General features: G+C 50.1%; 1 protein-coding gene across 3 annotated transcripts in view; it reads right to left on the reverse strand.

Annotated features, from left to right (window-relative positions):
• Window positions 1–15,224, reverse strand: part of LOC144610290 (cGMP-dependent protein kinase 1-like) — a 55,076-nt gene that overhangs the window by 4,611 nt on the left and 35,241 nt on the right. For 2 of the 3 annotated variants that reach the window (XM_078428880.1, XM_078428882.1), the window contains exons 10-16: window positions 12,478–12,574; window positions 10,531–10,670; window positions 8,839–8,928; window positions 6,436–6,577; window positions 3,548–3,711; window positions 2,091–2,213; window positions 230–292 (exon numbers count right to left, since the gene is read on the reverse strand). In XM_078428880.1, the coding sequence (XP_078285006.1) occupies window positions 230–292; window positions 2,091–2,213; window positions 3,548–3,711; window positions 6,436–6,577; window positions 8,839–8,928; window positions 10,531–10,670; window positions 12,478–12,574 (819 nt within the window). The remainder of the gene's footprint in view (window positions 1–229; window positions 293–2,090; window positions 2,214–3,547; window positions 3,712–6,435; window positions 6,578–8,838; window positions 8,929–10,530; window positions 10,671–12,477; window positions 12,575–15,224) is intronic. The other variant, XM_078428881.1, reaches the window with a different exon arrangement.

Here is a 15,224-nt window from a genome sequence, read left to right on the forward strand (position 1 = left end):
GTTGAGAGAGACACGTGGAAACAGGCCCTTCGGCCAACCGAGTCCGTGCCGGCCAGTGATCCCCGCAGACTAACACTATCCTACACACACTGGGGACAATATAAGTGTAAATTGTCCCCAGTGTGTGTAAGCTTGTGGTAATGTGCGGGGATCGCTGATTGGCGCCGACTCGGTTGGCCGAAGGGCCTGGTTCTACACTGTATCTCTAAGCCTCTTCTGCGCCACTTACTTGTGCTTCTGGATGTCTTTAACTCCGTTCTTTTGGTTGCCGAGCCTCTCGGAAGGATTGTCCCTGTTCAGAAGCAGAGAGAGTTGGCAGACTGTTACACCTGTGGTGCAGGTGGGGTGAGGAGTGGACACGCCTCCTGGGACAGCTTGTTCAGCTGTAACTTGTGTCACCATCACACAAATATGATATAACCCGAGTGATGTGTTGGGGAACACCTCTTGTCTTACGCCGGCCACATTAGTTATGATGCGATCAGCAACTCCAAAACAATTTTAAAGTTGCTTCGGAAATTGACAAGCAGAAAAAAAGCTGTCTTGGGTTTAAACAGCATAAGGGGGAAAACTGTTTCACTAACTCCCTGTAGTAGGCAGACACTGTTGTCCCTTAGGAACACAGCTGCTTCTTTAATAGGAACAATAGACAATAGGTGCAGGAGGAGGCCATTCGGCCCTTCGAGCCAGCACCGCCATTCAATGTGATCATGGCTGATCATTCTCAATCAGTACCCCGTTCCTGCCTTCTCCCCATACCCCCTGACTCCGCTATCCTTAAGAGCTCTATCTAGCTCTCTCTTGAATGCCTTCAGAGAATTGGCCTCCACTGCCTTCTGAGGCAGAGAATTCCACAGATTCGCAACTCTCTGACTGAAAAGGTTTTTCCTCATCTCAGTTCTAAATGGCCTACCCCTTATTCTTAAACTGTGGCCCCTTGTTCTGGACTCCCCCAACATTGGGAACATGTTTCCTGCCTCTAACATGTCCAACCCCTTAATAATCTTATACATTTCGATAAGATCCCCTCTCATCCTTCTAAATTCCAGTGTATATGATGCGATCAGGAACTCGAAAACCATTTTAAAGTTGCTTCGGAAATTGGCAAGGAGAGAAAAAGCTGTCTTGGGTTTAAACAGCATAAGGGGGAAACTGTTTCACTAACTCCCTGTAGTAGACAGACACTGTTGTACCTTAGGAACACAGCTGCTACTTTAATAGGAACCTGAGGGACAACCTTTTTACATAAAGGGTGGTGGGTATTTTGAACGAACTGCCAGAGGAGGTGAGTCGAGGCAGGTACAATAACATTTAGATAGGCATGTGAATATGGAGAGATATGGGTCACATGCAGGCAGATGTGATTAGTTTAATTTGGCATTGTGTTCGTCACGGACATTGTGGGCCAAAGGGCCTGTTCCTGTGTTATATGGATTAATATTTATGGACCGGTACATGGATAGGAAAGGTTTGGTGGGAAATGGGCCAAGTGCAGGTAAGTTGTACTGGTGTAGATGGGGCACCTTGAGTGGGGCATGGATGAGTTGGGGCGAAGGGGCTGTTTCCATGTTGTACGATGCATGACTGTGATTATCGTTCCCACTTCCCACAAGCTAGCAGAGTGTCCGTGTTCACTTTATTAACGGGCTGGGACAGGATTTGAACTCCCGTTTTGTTTCCTGGCTGCTCCCACTATCCCGGTCCTTGCGTAACCATGACTCGAGCCGTTTTTAGATTTTTTTTAGATTTAGATTGTTTAGATTTAGAGATACAGTGCGGAAACAGGCCCTTCGGCCCACCGAGTCCGTGCCGCCCAGCGATCCCCGCACACTAACTCTATCCTACACACACTAGGGACATTTTTTTTTTTTTTTTACATTTACCCAGTCAATTAACCTACATACCTGTATGTCTTTGGAGTGTGGGAGGAAACCGAAGATCTCGGAGAAAACCCACGCGGGTCACGGGGAGAACGTACAAACTCCGTACAGACGGCACCCGTAGTCAGGATCGAACCTGAGTCTCCGGCGCTGCATTGGCTCTAAGGCGGCAACTCTACCGCTGCGCCACCGTTCATCCTTGGCACTCACCTGCACAGTTTCTTGATCAGGGTGCCTGCGTTTTTGGTGATTTTCTTTGGGAACTCAACCATGTCAATCCCTCTGAGGATTATATTGTAGGTCTGCATTGGGTCAGATGCAGAGAATGGAGGGCTGTGGAGACAAAATGGACAATAACTGAGTGAGAATGATCAGCCATGATCACATTGAATGGTGGTGCTGGCTCGAAGGGCCAAATGGCCTCCTCCTGCACCCATTGTCTATTGTCTATAACCAAACACTTGTGTTAAGCTGCATCTTATTGTCTGAAGATGTCAAATGTAAAAATTGTCCTTAGTGGGTGTAGGATGGTGTTAATGAGTGGGGATCGCTGGTCGGCATGGACCCGGTGGGCCGAAGGGCCTGTTTCCGCGCTGTATCTCTAAACTAAACTAAACTGAAGAATCACGTGTGAGGATTCTCTGTGCGAGGGGTTTGGAGGCTGCTGTAACTGGTGATGATGAATCTGTACATCCCTGAAACACACAGTGCAGACCACTTCAGATTACATCTCCACTATCTTTCCCTCAACCCCATTCTCCTGCCTTCTCCCTGTAACCTATTAGTAATCATCAGTAATGATTACCTTACTCATCAGTAATCTCTGCGTTAAAAACACCCAGTCTTGGCCTCCACAGCCGACTGTGGCGATGAATTCTACTGATTCACCATCCTCTGGCTAAAGAAAGTCCTCCCTATCTCCTTTCTAAAGGAGTGTGTGTGTGTGTGTGTGAGAGAAACTACAGGTGTGTGCGTGAACTAGTGTGTGCGTGAACCTATGTGTGTGTGTGAAAATAAACCAGTGTGTTTATGTGTGTGTGATTGTGTGTATGTTGTGTGCATGTGCAGCATGAGTGTGTGTGCATGTATGTGTGAACCAGTGTGTGTTTGTGAGTGTGAACCAGTGTGTGTATCTGTGTGTGTGTGTATATGTGAAGCAGTGTGTGTGTGCCTGTGTGTGTGTGTGTGTGTGCCTGTGTGTGTGTGTGTGTGCGTGTGTGTGCGTGTGTGTATGTGTGTGCGTATGGCTATCTGTGTGTGTGTGTGTGAACCAGTGTGAGTGAGTGTGTGTGAACCAGTGTGAGTGTATGTGTGTGTGTGAACCAGTGCATGTGTGTATCTGTAAGTGTGTATGTGTATATGTGAAGCAGTGTGTGTGTGTGTATGTGTGTGTGTGAACCAGTGTGTGTGTGTGTGAACCAGTGTGTGTGTGTGTGAACCAGTGTGTGTGTGTGTGAACCAGTGTGTGTGTGTGTGAACCAGTGTGTGTGTGTGTGTGTGTGTGTGTGTATGTGTGTGTGTGTATGTGTGTGTGTGTGTGTGTGTGTGTGTGTGTGTGTGTGGTTACCTGTGGGCCGGTACGCGGTGGCTCGGGCCACCATGTGGGGTCCGAGAGGTTAGTGCGAGTGGCCGGGGGGGGGAGGAGGGGGGTCAGCTCTCTCTCTCACCTGCCGGTCAGCAGCTCGTACACCAGGATGCCCAGCGACCAGTAGTCGGCTGAGCTGTCGTGGCCCTTGTTCAGGATGATCTCTGGGGCCACGTATTCAGGGGTCCCACAAAACGTCCACGTCTTCTTCCCAAAACCAATCTTTTTAGCAAAACCAAAATCCACCTACGTCACAACAAACATATCCATTAACCCCTCAATGTCCAGCAAGCATTCTGCCGGCTGCAGAGAACATTTCATCAAAGTCTTGCTGAGAGTTGGCACCAGGTTCAGAAGTGTGTGTTTGTGTGAGTGTGTGTGTGTGTGAGTGTGTGTGTGTGTGTGTGTAATGACTTGGATGAAGGGATTAAAAGTACCATTAGCAAATTTGCAGATGATACAAAGCTGGGTGGCAGTGTGAACTGTGAGGGAGATGCTATGAGGTTGCAGGGTGACTTGGACAGGTTGTGTGAGTGGACGGATGCATGGCAGATGCAGTTTAATGTGGATAAGTGTGAGGTTATCCACTTTGGTGGTAAGAATAGGAAGGCAGAGTATTATCTGAATGGTGTCAAGTTAGGAACAGGGGACGTACAACGAGATCTGGGTGTCCTAGTGCATCAGTCACTGAAAGGAAGCATGCAGGTACAGCAGGCAGTGAAGAAAGCCAATGGAATGTTGGCCATAACAAGAGGAGTTGAGTATGGGAGCAGAGGTCCTTCTGCAGTTGTACAGGGCCAATAGACAATAGACAATAGGTGCAGGAGTAGGCCATTCAGCCCTTCGAGCCAGCACCGCCATTCAATGCGATCATGGCTGATCACTCTCAATCAGTACCCCGTTCCTGCCTTCTCCCCATACCCCCTCACTCCGCTATCCTTAAGAGCTCTATCCAGCTCTCTCTTGAAAGCATCCAACGAACTGGCCTCCACTGCCTTCTGAGGCAGAGAATTCCACACCTTCACCACTCTCTGACTGAAAAAGTTCTTCCTCATCTCCGTTCTAAATGGCCTACCCCTTATTCTTAAACTGTGGCCCCTTGTTCTGGACTCCCCCAACATTGGGAACATGTTTCCTGCCTCTAATGTGTCCAATCCCCTAATTATCTTATATGTTTCAATAAGATCCCCCCTCATCCTTCTAAATTCCAGTGTATACAAGCCTAATTGCTCCAGCCTTTCAACATACGACAGTCCCGCTATTCCGGGAATCAACCTAGTGAACCTACGCTGCACGCCCTCCATAGCAAGAATATCCTTCCTCAAATTTGGAGACCAAAACTGCACACAGTACTCCAGGTGCGGTCTCACTAGGGCCCTGTACAACTGTAGAAGGACCTCTTTGCTCCTATACTCAACTCCTCTTGTTACGAAGGCCAACATTCCATTGGCTTTCTTCACTGCCTGCTGTACCTGCATGCTTCCTTTCAGTGACTGATGCACTAGGACACCCAGATCTCGTTGAGCATCCCCTCTTCCTAACTTGACACCATTCAGATAATAATCTGCCTTTCTATTCTTACTTCCAAAGTGAATAACCTCACACTTATCTACATTAAACTGCATCTGCCATGTATCCGCCCACTCACACAACCTGTCCAAGTCACCCTGCAGCCTTATTGCATCTTCCTCACAATTCACACTACCCCCCAGTTTAGTATCATCTGCAAATTTGCTAATGGTACTTTTAATCCCTTCATCTAAGTCATTAATGTATATCGTAAATAACCCTAGTGAGACCGCACCTGGAGTACTGTGTACAGTTTTGGTCTCCAAATTTGAGGAAGGATATTCTTGCTATTGAGGGTGTGCAGCGTAGGTTTACTAGGTTAATTCCCGGAATGGCGGGACTGTCATATGTTGAAAGACTGGAGCGACTAGGCTTGTATACACTGGAATTTAGAAGGATGAGAGGAGATCTTATCGAAACGTATAAGATTATTAAGGGGTTGGACACGTTAGAGGCAGGAAACATGTTCCCAATGTTGGGGGAGTCCAGAACCAGGGGCCACAGTTTAAGAATAAGGGGTAGGCCATTTAGAACTGAGATGAGGAAAAACTTTTTCAGTCAGAGAGTTGTGAATCTGTGGAATTCTCTGCCTCAGAAGGCAGTGGAGGCCAATTCTCTGAATGCATTCAAGAGAGAGCTAGATAGAGCTCTTAAGGATAGTGGAGTCAGGGGGTATGGGGAGAAGGCAGGAATGGGGTACTGATTGAGAATGATCAGCCATGATCACATTGAATGGCGGTGCTGGCTCGAAGGGCCGAATGGCCTCCTCCTGCACCTATTGTCTATTGTGTCTGTGTATGTGTGTGTGTATCTCTATGGACCAGTATATGTGTTTGGACCAGTTTGTGTGTGTAAAACAAAGTAACACAGCATTAAAATAGGCTCTTAAGCTCACCTACACTAATCCCACCTGCCTGCGTTTGGCCCATATGCTTCTCTAAACCTTTCCTATCCATGTACCTGTCCAAATGTCTTTAAAATCTTTAATGTATTGATACAGCATGTATGTGCAATCCTTTGTGTGTGTGAACCAGTGTGAGTGTATGTGTGTCTGTGTATGTGAACTAGTGTGAGTGTGTACGTGAGTGTGAACAAGCATGTGTGTTTGTGAACCAGTGTGAGTGTATTTGTGGCTGTGTATGTGAACTTGTGTGTGTGTGTGTATGTGAGTGTGAACAAGCATGGTTGTGTTCATGTGTGTACATGCATGTGTGTGTACCAGTGTGTGCCTGCCTCCTGCCTGTACATGATGTGCATACATGTGGCGGTGTTTGTACGTGTGTTTGTATGTGGGTCCACAGAGTGACCCCACCCACTGTCTACCCACGCTGTCACCCCCAGCCCACTGACCCACCCTCCCGGTAAGGGGCTTTGTGAGGGGCCATCAGTGGCGTTACTCACCAGCTTGGCGTAGCCCAGATGGTTGAGGATGATGTTCTCGGGCTTGAGGTCCCTATAGATGACTCCCTTCCAGTGCAGGTACGCCAGAGCCTCCAGCACACAGGCAGTGTAGAACCGAGTGGCAGCGTCATCGAAAAACTCCCTGTAATTTGCAACAACATTCAGTGACACTGACGTAGAATGGCAGTGCCCTGGGAAGTGTTGTAGAGCAGCGGGACCTAGGAATACAGGTACATAGTACCCTGAAAGTGGAGTCACAGGTAGACAGGGAGTGTTGTAGAGCAGAGGGATGTGGGAATGCAGGTACATAGTTCCCTGAAAGTGGTGTCACAGGTAAATAGGGAGTGTTGTAGAGCAGAGGGATCTAGGAGCGCAGGTACATTGTACCTTCAAAGTGGCGTCACAGGTAGATGGGGAGTGTTGTAGAGCAGAGGGTTCTAGGAATACAGGTACACAGTTCCCCGAAAGTGGTGTCACAGGTAAATAGGGAGTGTTGTAGAGCAGAGGGATCTAGGCGTGCAGGTACACAGTTCCCTGAAAGTGGCGTCACAGGTAGAAAGGGAGTGTTGTAGAGCAGAGGGATCTAAGAGTGCATTACACAGCTCACTCGGTCACAGGGAGAACATGCAAACTCCGCACAGACAGCATCCGTGGTCAGGATTGGAATCTGGTCTGTGGCAGAGTGGGGTAGTGGCTCAACCACTGTGCCGTCCGACTTGAAGGTTAATTTCTCAGGAGTGGGGCGTTGTGGAGTTTAGCTTCGTTTAGTTTAGTTGAGAGATAAAGTTTAGTTGAGAGGTGGTTTAGTCTTGAAACAGGCCCTTCAGCCCAACGGGTCTGCGCCGAACAGCAATCACTCGTCACCTAACGATGTGGGAAGAAACCGGAGCACCCGGATGAAACCCAGGCGGTGACAGGGGGAACGTGGAAACTCCGCACAGACAGCACCCGTGGCACAGAGATCCTGCCACTACAGCACCAGAGACCCAGGTCTGATCCTGACCGTGGATGTTGTCTGTACAGAGTTTGTACGTTCTCCCTGTGACCACGTGGGTTTTCTCCAGGTGCTCCGGTTTCCTCCCACATTACAAAGACGTGCGGGTTTGTAGGCTAATTGGCTTCTGTAAAATTGTAAAGCCTTGTAGTAGGATGTGCATCCTAGTGTGTGTAGGATAGTGCGAGTGTACAGGGTGATCACTGGTCAGCGTGGTCTCGGTGGGCCGAAGGGCCTGTTTCTGTGCTGGCAGACACAAAATGCTGGAGTAACTCAGCGGGTCAGGCAGCATCTCGGGAGAGAAGGAATGGGTGACGTGTGGAAGTTGAAAGACTGGAGCGACTAGGCTTGTATACACTGGAATTTAGAAGGATGAGAGGGGATCTTATCGAATCGTATAAGATTATTAAGGGGTTGGACACATTAGAGGCAGGAAACATGTTCCCAATGTTGGGGGAGTCCAGAACCAGGGGCCACAGTTTAAGAATAAGGGGTAGGCCATTTAGAACAGAGATGAGGAAAATCTTTTTCAGTCAGAGAGTTGTGAATCTGTGGAATTCTCTGTCTCTGAATACATTCAAGAGAGAGCTAGATAGAGCTCTTAAGGATAGCGGAGTCAGGGGGTATGGGGAGAAAGCAGGAACGGGGTACTGATTGAGAATGATGAAACATTGAAACATTGAATGGCGGTGCTGGCTCGAAGGGCCGAATGGCCTCCTCCTGCACTATTGTCTATTGAAGTCTTCGAAGAAGTCTGAAGAAGGGTCTCGACCCGAAACGTCACCCATTCCTTCTCTCCAGAGATGCTGCCTGACCCACTGAGTTACTCCAGCATTTTGTGTCCACCTTCGATTTGTGTCAACTCCAGCATCTGCAGTGTTTCTCCCACTCTGTTTCTGGGCTGTATCTCTGAAGAGTCTAAAGAGTGGAGTTGATACACTGCCTGGCTCTTTAATGGGTGGGGGGAGAGGGGGGTAGGGGGGGTGATGGAGACCGTGGGGGGTGGGGGGGAGGGGGAGGGAGGGGGGGTGATGGAGACTGTGGGGGGAGGGGGGGGTGATGGGGACCGTGGGGGTGGGAGTAGGGAGGGGGGGGGTAGGGGGGGTGATGGAGACTGTGGGGGGTGGGGGGGAGAGGGGGGGGGTGATGGAGACTGTGGGGGGTGGGGGTGTAGGGGGGGTAGGGGGGTGATGGAGACAGTGGGGGGTGGGGGTAGGGGGGGTAGGGGGGGTGATGGGGACCATGGGGGGGGATGGGGGTGATGGAGACCGTGGGGGGTGGGGGGGGTAGGGGGGGTGATGGAGACCGTGGGGGGGGGGGGGTAGGGGGGGTGATGGAGACTGTGGGGGGTGAGGGGGAGGGGGGGTAGGGGGGGTGATGGAGACCGTGGGGGGGTGGCGGTCAGTTACCTGTCCCTGAGGATAGTCCAGAGCTCCCCCCCGAGGCAGGCCTCCATCAACATGTACAAATACTTTGTGTCTCGGAAAGTCTTGAACAACCTGCAACACACACACACACAAATACGCTCAACCCATGAGCCATGCCGCCTCACAAGTTAAAAGGAGTAGATGACCTGCCAAGCTCTGTCCGGCCCAAAGATACTAGAGGAGCAAGATGGACCACTCCATCAAAATCGTCCATACTGAAGTGCAGTACGCAAAGGAGCGTAACGTCCGCCATTTTAGTAAGCAAAACCCCCCTGTTCGCTCTGCCTCTCGCAGTGTAATCAGTGTTTTGGGGGAACAGTATGTGTGATGATGTCATTAAAATGCAGAATATATCTCATCTATCAATCCACAGATTGTTGTTATTTTTCTTTTAAAATGTTTCTGCAAGTCTCTGCCTACTAAAATGGCCGCCGTGACGTACTACGGTTTTTAGGGTCGAGTGGTCTATCTTGCTCCTCTAGTATCTTTGGTCCTGCCCTCCACTCTGCCAGCTTCCTACCCCCCCACCCCCCACCACTGCAACCAGCCCGAAGAACGGTCCCGACCTGAAACGGCACCGATCCATGAACTTTGTAAACGCCCTTTACGTGGTGACTATTTGCAATAAAGGATCCAACTCAATTCAATTCAATTCTCCAGAGATGCCACCTAGGGTTGCCAACTGTCCCGTATTATCCGGGACACCCCGTATTTTGGGCTAAATTGGTTTGTCCCGTACGGGACCACCCTTGTCCAGTATTGGCAAGGTTGCCAACTTCCTCACTCCCAAATACGGGACAAAGGGTGACGTCACCGCCCCGCGCGCCACATGGCCTCACCCAGCCAGTGGCCACATGCTCCCGCTCCACCAAGGCTTTTCACTGTACCTCGGTGCACGTGACAATAAGCTAAGCTGAAGTGAACTGAACTGAGGGGCAGTGGGTGGAGTGGGTGGAGCGGAGGGAGGGAGTGGAGGGAGAGGGTGGAGGTGAGGGAAGGAGTGGGTGATGTGGGTGGAATGGAGGGAGGGAGTGGGTGGAGAGGAGGGAGGGAGTGGGCGAGTTGAGGGAGGGAGTGGGTGGAGCGTAGGGAGGGAGTGGGGGGAGTGGAGGGAGGGAGTGGGGTGGAGGGAGGGAGTGGGTGGAGCGGAGGGAGGGAGTGGAAGGAGTGGGCTGAGCAGAGGGAGGGAGTGGAGGGAGTGGGTGGAGGGGAGGGAGGGAGCAGGTGGAGGGGAGGGAGGGAGTGGGTGGAGTGGAGGGAGGGAGTGGGTGGAGTGGGTGGAGCAGAGGGAGGGAGTGGGCTGAGCAGAGGGAGGGAGTGGAGGGAGCGGGTGGAGGGGAGGGAGGGAGTGGGTGGAGTGGAGGGAGGGAGTGGGTGGAGCGTAGGGAGGGAGTGGGGGGAGTGGAGGGAGGGAGTGGGGTGGAGGGAGGGAGTGGGTGGAGCGGAGGGAGGGAGTGGAAGGAGTGGGCTGAGCAGAGGGAGGGAGTGGAGGGAGTGGGTGGAGGGGAGGGAGGGAGCAGGTGAAGGGGAGGGAGGGAGTGGGTGGAGTGGAGGGAGGGAGTGGGTGGAGTGGGTGGAGCAGAGGGAGGGAGTGGGCTGAGCAGAGGGAGGGAGTGGAGGGAGCGGGTGGAGGGGAGGGAGGGAGTGGGGGAGCGGAGGGAGGGAGTGGGTCACCTGACAATGAAGTTGCAGTGTGTTTCGTGCATGATCTGTCTCTCGGAGCAAATGTGCTCCTGCTGTCTCGTGTCCACAATGTGTTGCTTCTTCAGGATCTTCATGGCAAAGCTCCGAGACTCCTCGCTCTTCAGCTGCACCTGAGGGAGGAACGTATGATGAATTAAAATATTCAATTCATTTCAATTCAATTCAATTCAATTCAATTCAATTCATTTCATTTCATTTCATTTCATTTCATTTCATTTCATTCCATTCCATTTCAATTCAATTCAATTCAATTCAATTCAATTCATTTCATTTCAATTCATTTCATTTCATTTCATTTCAATTCAATTCAATTCATTTCCATTCCATTCCATTCCATTCAATTCAATTCAATTAATTTCATTTCATTTCAATTCAATTCATTTCAATTCAATACAATTCAATTCTTTTCAATTCATTTCAATTCATTTCAATTCAATGATGAGCATTAGTTGGCACTGAGGCCCAGGATTAATCTAGACTGGGATTCATCAAAAATTATCAAAGGCAATGCAACTCAACCTTTCCTATCCACCTGCACAAATCTGTTCAAAAGTGCATATGGACTTCTATACGGCTCACGATATTCTCATCTGGCAAGAGGTACAGAAGTGTGAAAACGCACACCTCCAGATTCAGGGACAGTTTCTTCCCAGCTGTTATCAGGCAACTGAACCATCCTACCACCAACTAGAGAATGGTCCTGACCTTCCGTCTACCTCATTGGAGACCCTCGGACTATCCTTAATCGGACCCATTCCTTCTCCAGAGATGCTGCCTGTCCCGCTGAGTTACCCCAGCATTTTACGTCTGCCTTCTATATTTCTATGATCGGGTGGTCAGTATGGACACGGTTGGCCGAAGGGCCTGTTGCCATGCTGTGTCTCTAAGCTCTGAACATGCGGAAATTCCTGACTCTTCTGGCTGCAGAGTGGCTGGGGAAACGTGGACTTCATTGTAACTTCAACTCACGAGAAGAGGGCCGTCTGACTGGGGTTGCCAACTTCCTCACTCCCAAATAAGGGACAAAGGGTCCACCGATGGCGGCCACGTGCTCCCGCTCCACCCATCTGCCAATTATCCCCCCTCCCCCACCTCACCTGTATCCACCTATCACTTGCCAGACGTACCTCTCTTTCCCAACTTTCTCTCCCCCCTCCAGTCTGAAGAAGGGTTCTGATCTGACATGTTTTCAGTCCATTTCTCTCCACAGATGCTGCCAAACCCATTGAGTTCCTCCTGCACTTTGTTTTCTTGCAAAAAATTCCAGCCTCTCCAATTTCTTATGTCCCCATCACAAGAGTTCTCTCTCTGGTTCCCATAAAGTCTTTTCCCTCTCATCTTAATCCTACGCCCTCTAGTTCTTGATTCCCCTACTCTGGGAAAATATGCTGTGTGTTCACCCTATCTGTTCCCCTTGTGATTGTATGCGTCTCGAAAAAAATATCCCCTCAGCCTTCTGCATGCCAAGGAATGGATCCCAGTAGAAATAAGGAACCGCAGATGCTCGTTTACTAAAAAAAAAAGACACAAAGTGCTGGAGTAACTCAACAGGTCAGGTAGCGTTAGGGTTGCCATCTTCCTCACTCCCAAATACGGGACAAGGTGACATCACCGCCCCGCGCCCCACGTGACCTCTCCCCGCCAGCGGCCACGTGCTCCCGCTCCACCAATGACTACCGCCATTGGTGGAGCGGGAGCACGTGGCCGCTGGCTGGGTGAGGTCACGTGGGGCGCGGGCCGGTGACGTCACCCGTTGTCCCTTATTCGGGAGCGAGGAAGTTGGCAACCCTTCTAATACGGGACAAGGGCGGTCCCGTACGGGACAAACCAATTTAGCCCAAAATACAGGGGTGCCCCGGCTCATACGGGACAGTTGGCCAACCCTAGTCGTCTCCCCAGGGGAGTCACCAGCCTTACCAACTCGACACGGCCAAACCCGCCAACGCCAAGCGTCCCGCGTACGATGAAGTCTGTTCGCTCCAAGTTGACAAACAAAGCCGCTTTCTCCTCAAAGCTGAAAGAGAGCGGAGGTACACGAGAGAGTGAATCACCGGTCACCTCGTGGAGTGACGCAGGGCAGCTCGGTCCCTGCACCCACCACCACCCGTGTGAAAAAGTTGCCGGGGGAAAAAAAATCTGCTGATGCTGGTTAAAATCGAAGGTAGACACAAAATGCTGGAGTAACTCAGCGGGTCAGGCAGCATCTCAGGAGAGATGGAATGGGTGACGTATCGGGTTGTCAGGAGAGGGTCGAGACAAAGAAAGAATGTAGTTGGAGAGAAGAGGAGAACCTCTTCAAAGTTGACATTCCTATTCGCAGTGCGAATTCTCCTCAAGGTATGTCAACTTTGAGGAAGTTGTCCTCTCCTCTCCAACTACATTCATTCGTTGTCCCGCCCCCCCTCCCCTGACATCAGTCTGAAGAAGGGTCTCGACCCGAATCGTCACCCATTCCTTCTCTCCAGAGATGCTGCCTGACCCGCTGAGTTACTCCAGCATTTTGTGTCTCCCTTGGAAAAAAGTTGCCACTCAGGTTCCTATTAAATCTTCCCCCTCTCACCTTAAACCTATGTCCTCTGGTCCTCAAATTAACTAGTCTGGGGGTAAAAGACTATGTATTTAGAAACATAGAAACATAGAAAATAGGTGCAGGAGTAGGCCATTCGGCCCTTCGAGCCTGCACCGCCATTCAATATGATCATGGCTGATCATCCAGCTCAGTAACCTGTACCTGCCTTCTCTCCATACCCCCTGATCTCTTTAGCCACAAGGGCCACATCTAACTCCCTCTTAAATACAGCCAATGAACTGGCCTCAACTACCTTCTGTGGCAGAGAATTCCACAGACTCACCACTCTCTGTGTGAAGAAATGTTTTCTCATCTCGGTCCTAAAAGACTTCCCACTTATCCTTAAGCTGTGACCCCTGGTTCTGGACTTCCCCATCGATTCCCCTCATTCCCCTCATCACCTCTATAAGATCACCCCTGTGCTCCAGGGAATAAAGTCCTAGCTTGCCCCAACCTCTCCCTGTGGCTCAGGCCCTTCTCTGGTCCTGGCAACATCCTGGTAAATGTTATCTGCACTCTTTCCAGCCTAATGCCATCCTTCCCACTGCCAGGTGACCAAAACTGAACACAAAAATCCAAGCGTGGTCTCACCACCCCCTCATACAACTGATTGGTTGGTAATCATCACTGTTAGTTAAGATATTTTTGTTTCTGGAGATCGGTGAGTTAATAACATTAATTACCAGTTTCCCACAGTCTTTTGTTCTGAGTAAACTGGGATAGATTTTTTTAGATTTAGAGATACAGCGCAGAAACAGGCCCTTCGGCCCACCGGATCCGCGCCGCCCAGCGATCCCCGCACATTAACACTATCCTACACCTACTAGGGACAATTTAAAAAAAACATTTGCCCAGCCAATTAACCTACAAACCTGTACGTCGTTGGAGTATGGGAGGAAACCGAAGATCTCGGAGAAAACCCACGCAGGTCACGGGGAGAACGTACAAACTCCGTACAGTACAGCACCGAACCTCGCAGGTCACGGGGAGAACGTACAAACTCCGTACAGTACAGCACCGAACCTGAGTCTCCGGCGCTGCATTCGCTGTAAGGCAGCAACTCTACCGCTGCACCACCGTGCCGCCTCATATATATTTAGGTAATGTCACAGATGTACCATTTTGTAATTATATGTTATTCTCATTGACGATCCTGCCTTTCCAATTTAACTATGATCTACATATAATTACACACACAGCTTCATACAGTCTGATTATGTCATAGAGTGACACAGTGTGGAAACAGGCTCTCTTTCCCAACCTGCCCACACCGACCATCTGCACTAGTCCCACCTGCCCATATCCCCCTGAACCTTCCTATCCATGTACCTGTCCAAATGTCTTTTAAATATTGACATAGAAACATAGAAAATAGGTGCAGGAGTAGGCCAATCAGCCCTTCGAGCCAGCACCACCATTCATGGCTGATCACATTGCACACGCCTTAAGGATAGCGGAATCAGGGGGTATGGGGAGAAGGCAGGAACGGGGTACTGATTGAGAATGCTCAGCCATGATCACATTGAATGGCGATGCTGGCTCGAAGGGGCCGAATGGCCTCCTCCTGCACCTATAGTCTATCATCCACAATCAGTACCCCGTTCCTGCATTTTCCCCCATATCCCTTCATTCCCTTAGCCCAAAGAGCAAAATCTCTCTTGAAAATAAGCACCCTTGTTCCTGCTTCAACCACCTCATGCAGCTCGTTCCATACCCCCACCACCCTCTGTGTAAAAAAGTTGTCCCTCATGTTCCTATTAAATCTTTCCCCCCTCACCTTAAACTTATGTCCTTTGGTTCTCGATTCCCCTACTCTGGGCAAGAGACTCTATGCGTTCACCCAATCTATTCCCCTCATGATCTGAAGAGCAACAGGGAGTATAAGGTATAATTGATGTTATCCTCAATGAGGTTATGTAGTGGCTCCTGTAGCCCATGTCCCGTCAAAACTCCACAGTAGGTCTTCTCATCGAGTCCACATCACAAGATTAGAAATTGTTCCGCCAGAGCTGAACACACTCCTCGGCATCTGCAGACAATGGCGTCTTGCTTGTTGTGGGTGGTGGTGGAAACAGGGCCACAACGTGAACTCTCT

This window comes from Rhinoraja longicauda, chromosome 36, assembly GCF_053455715.1.
Source record: "Rhinoraja longicauda isolate Sanriku21f chromosome 36, sRhiLon1.1, whole genome shotgun sequence".
Lineage (NCBI taxonomy): Eukaryota > Metazoa > Chordata > Chondrichthyes > Rajiformes > Arhynchobatidae > Rhinoraja > Rhinoraja longicauda.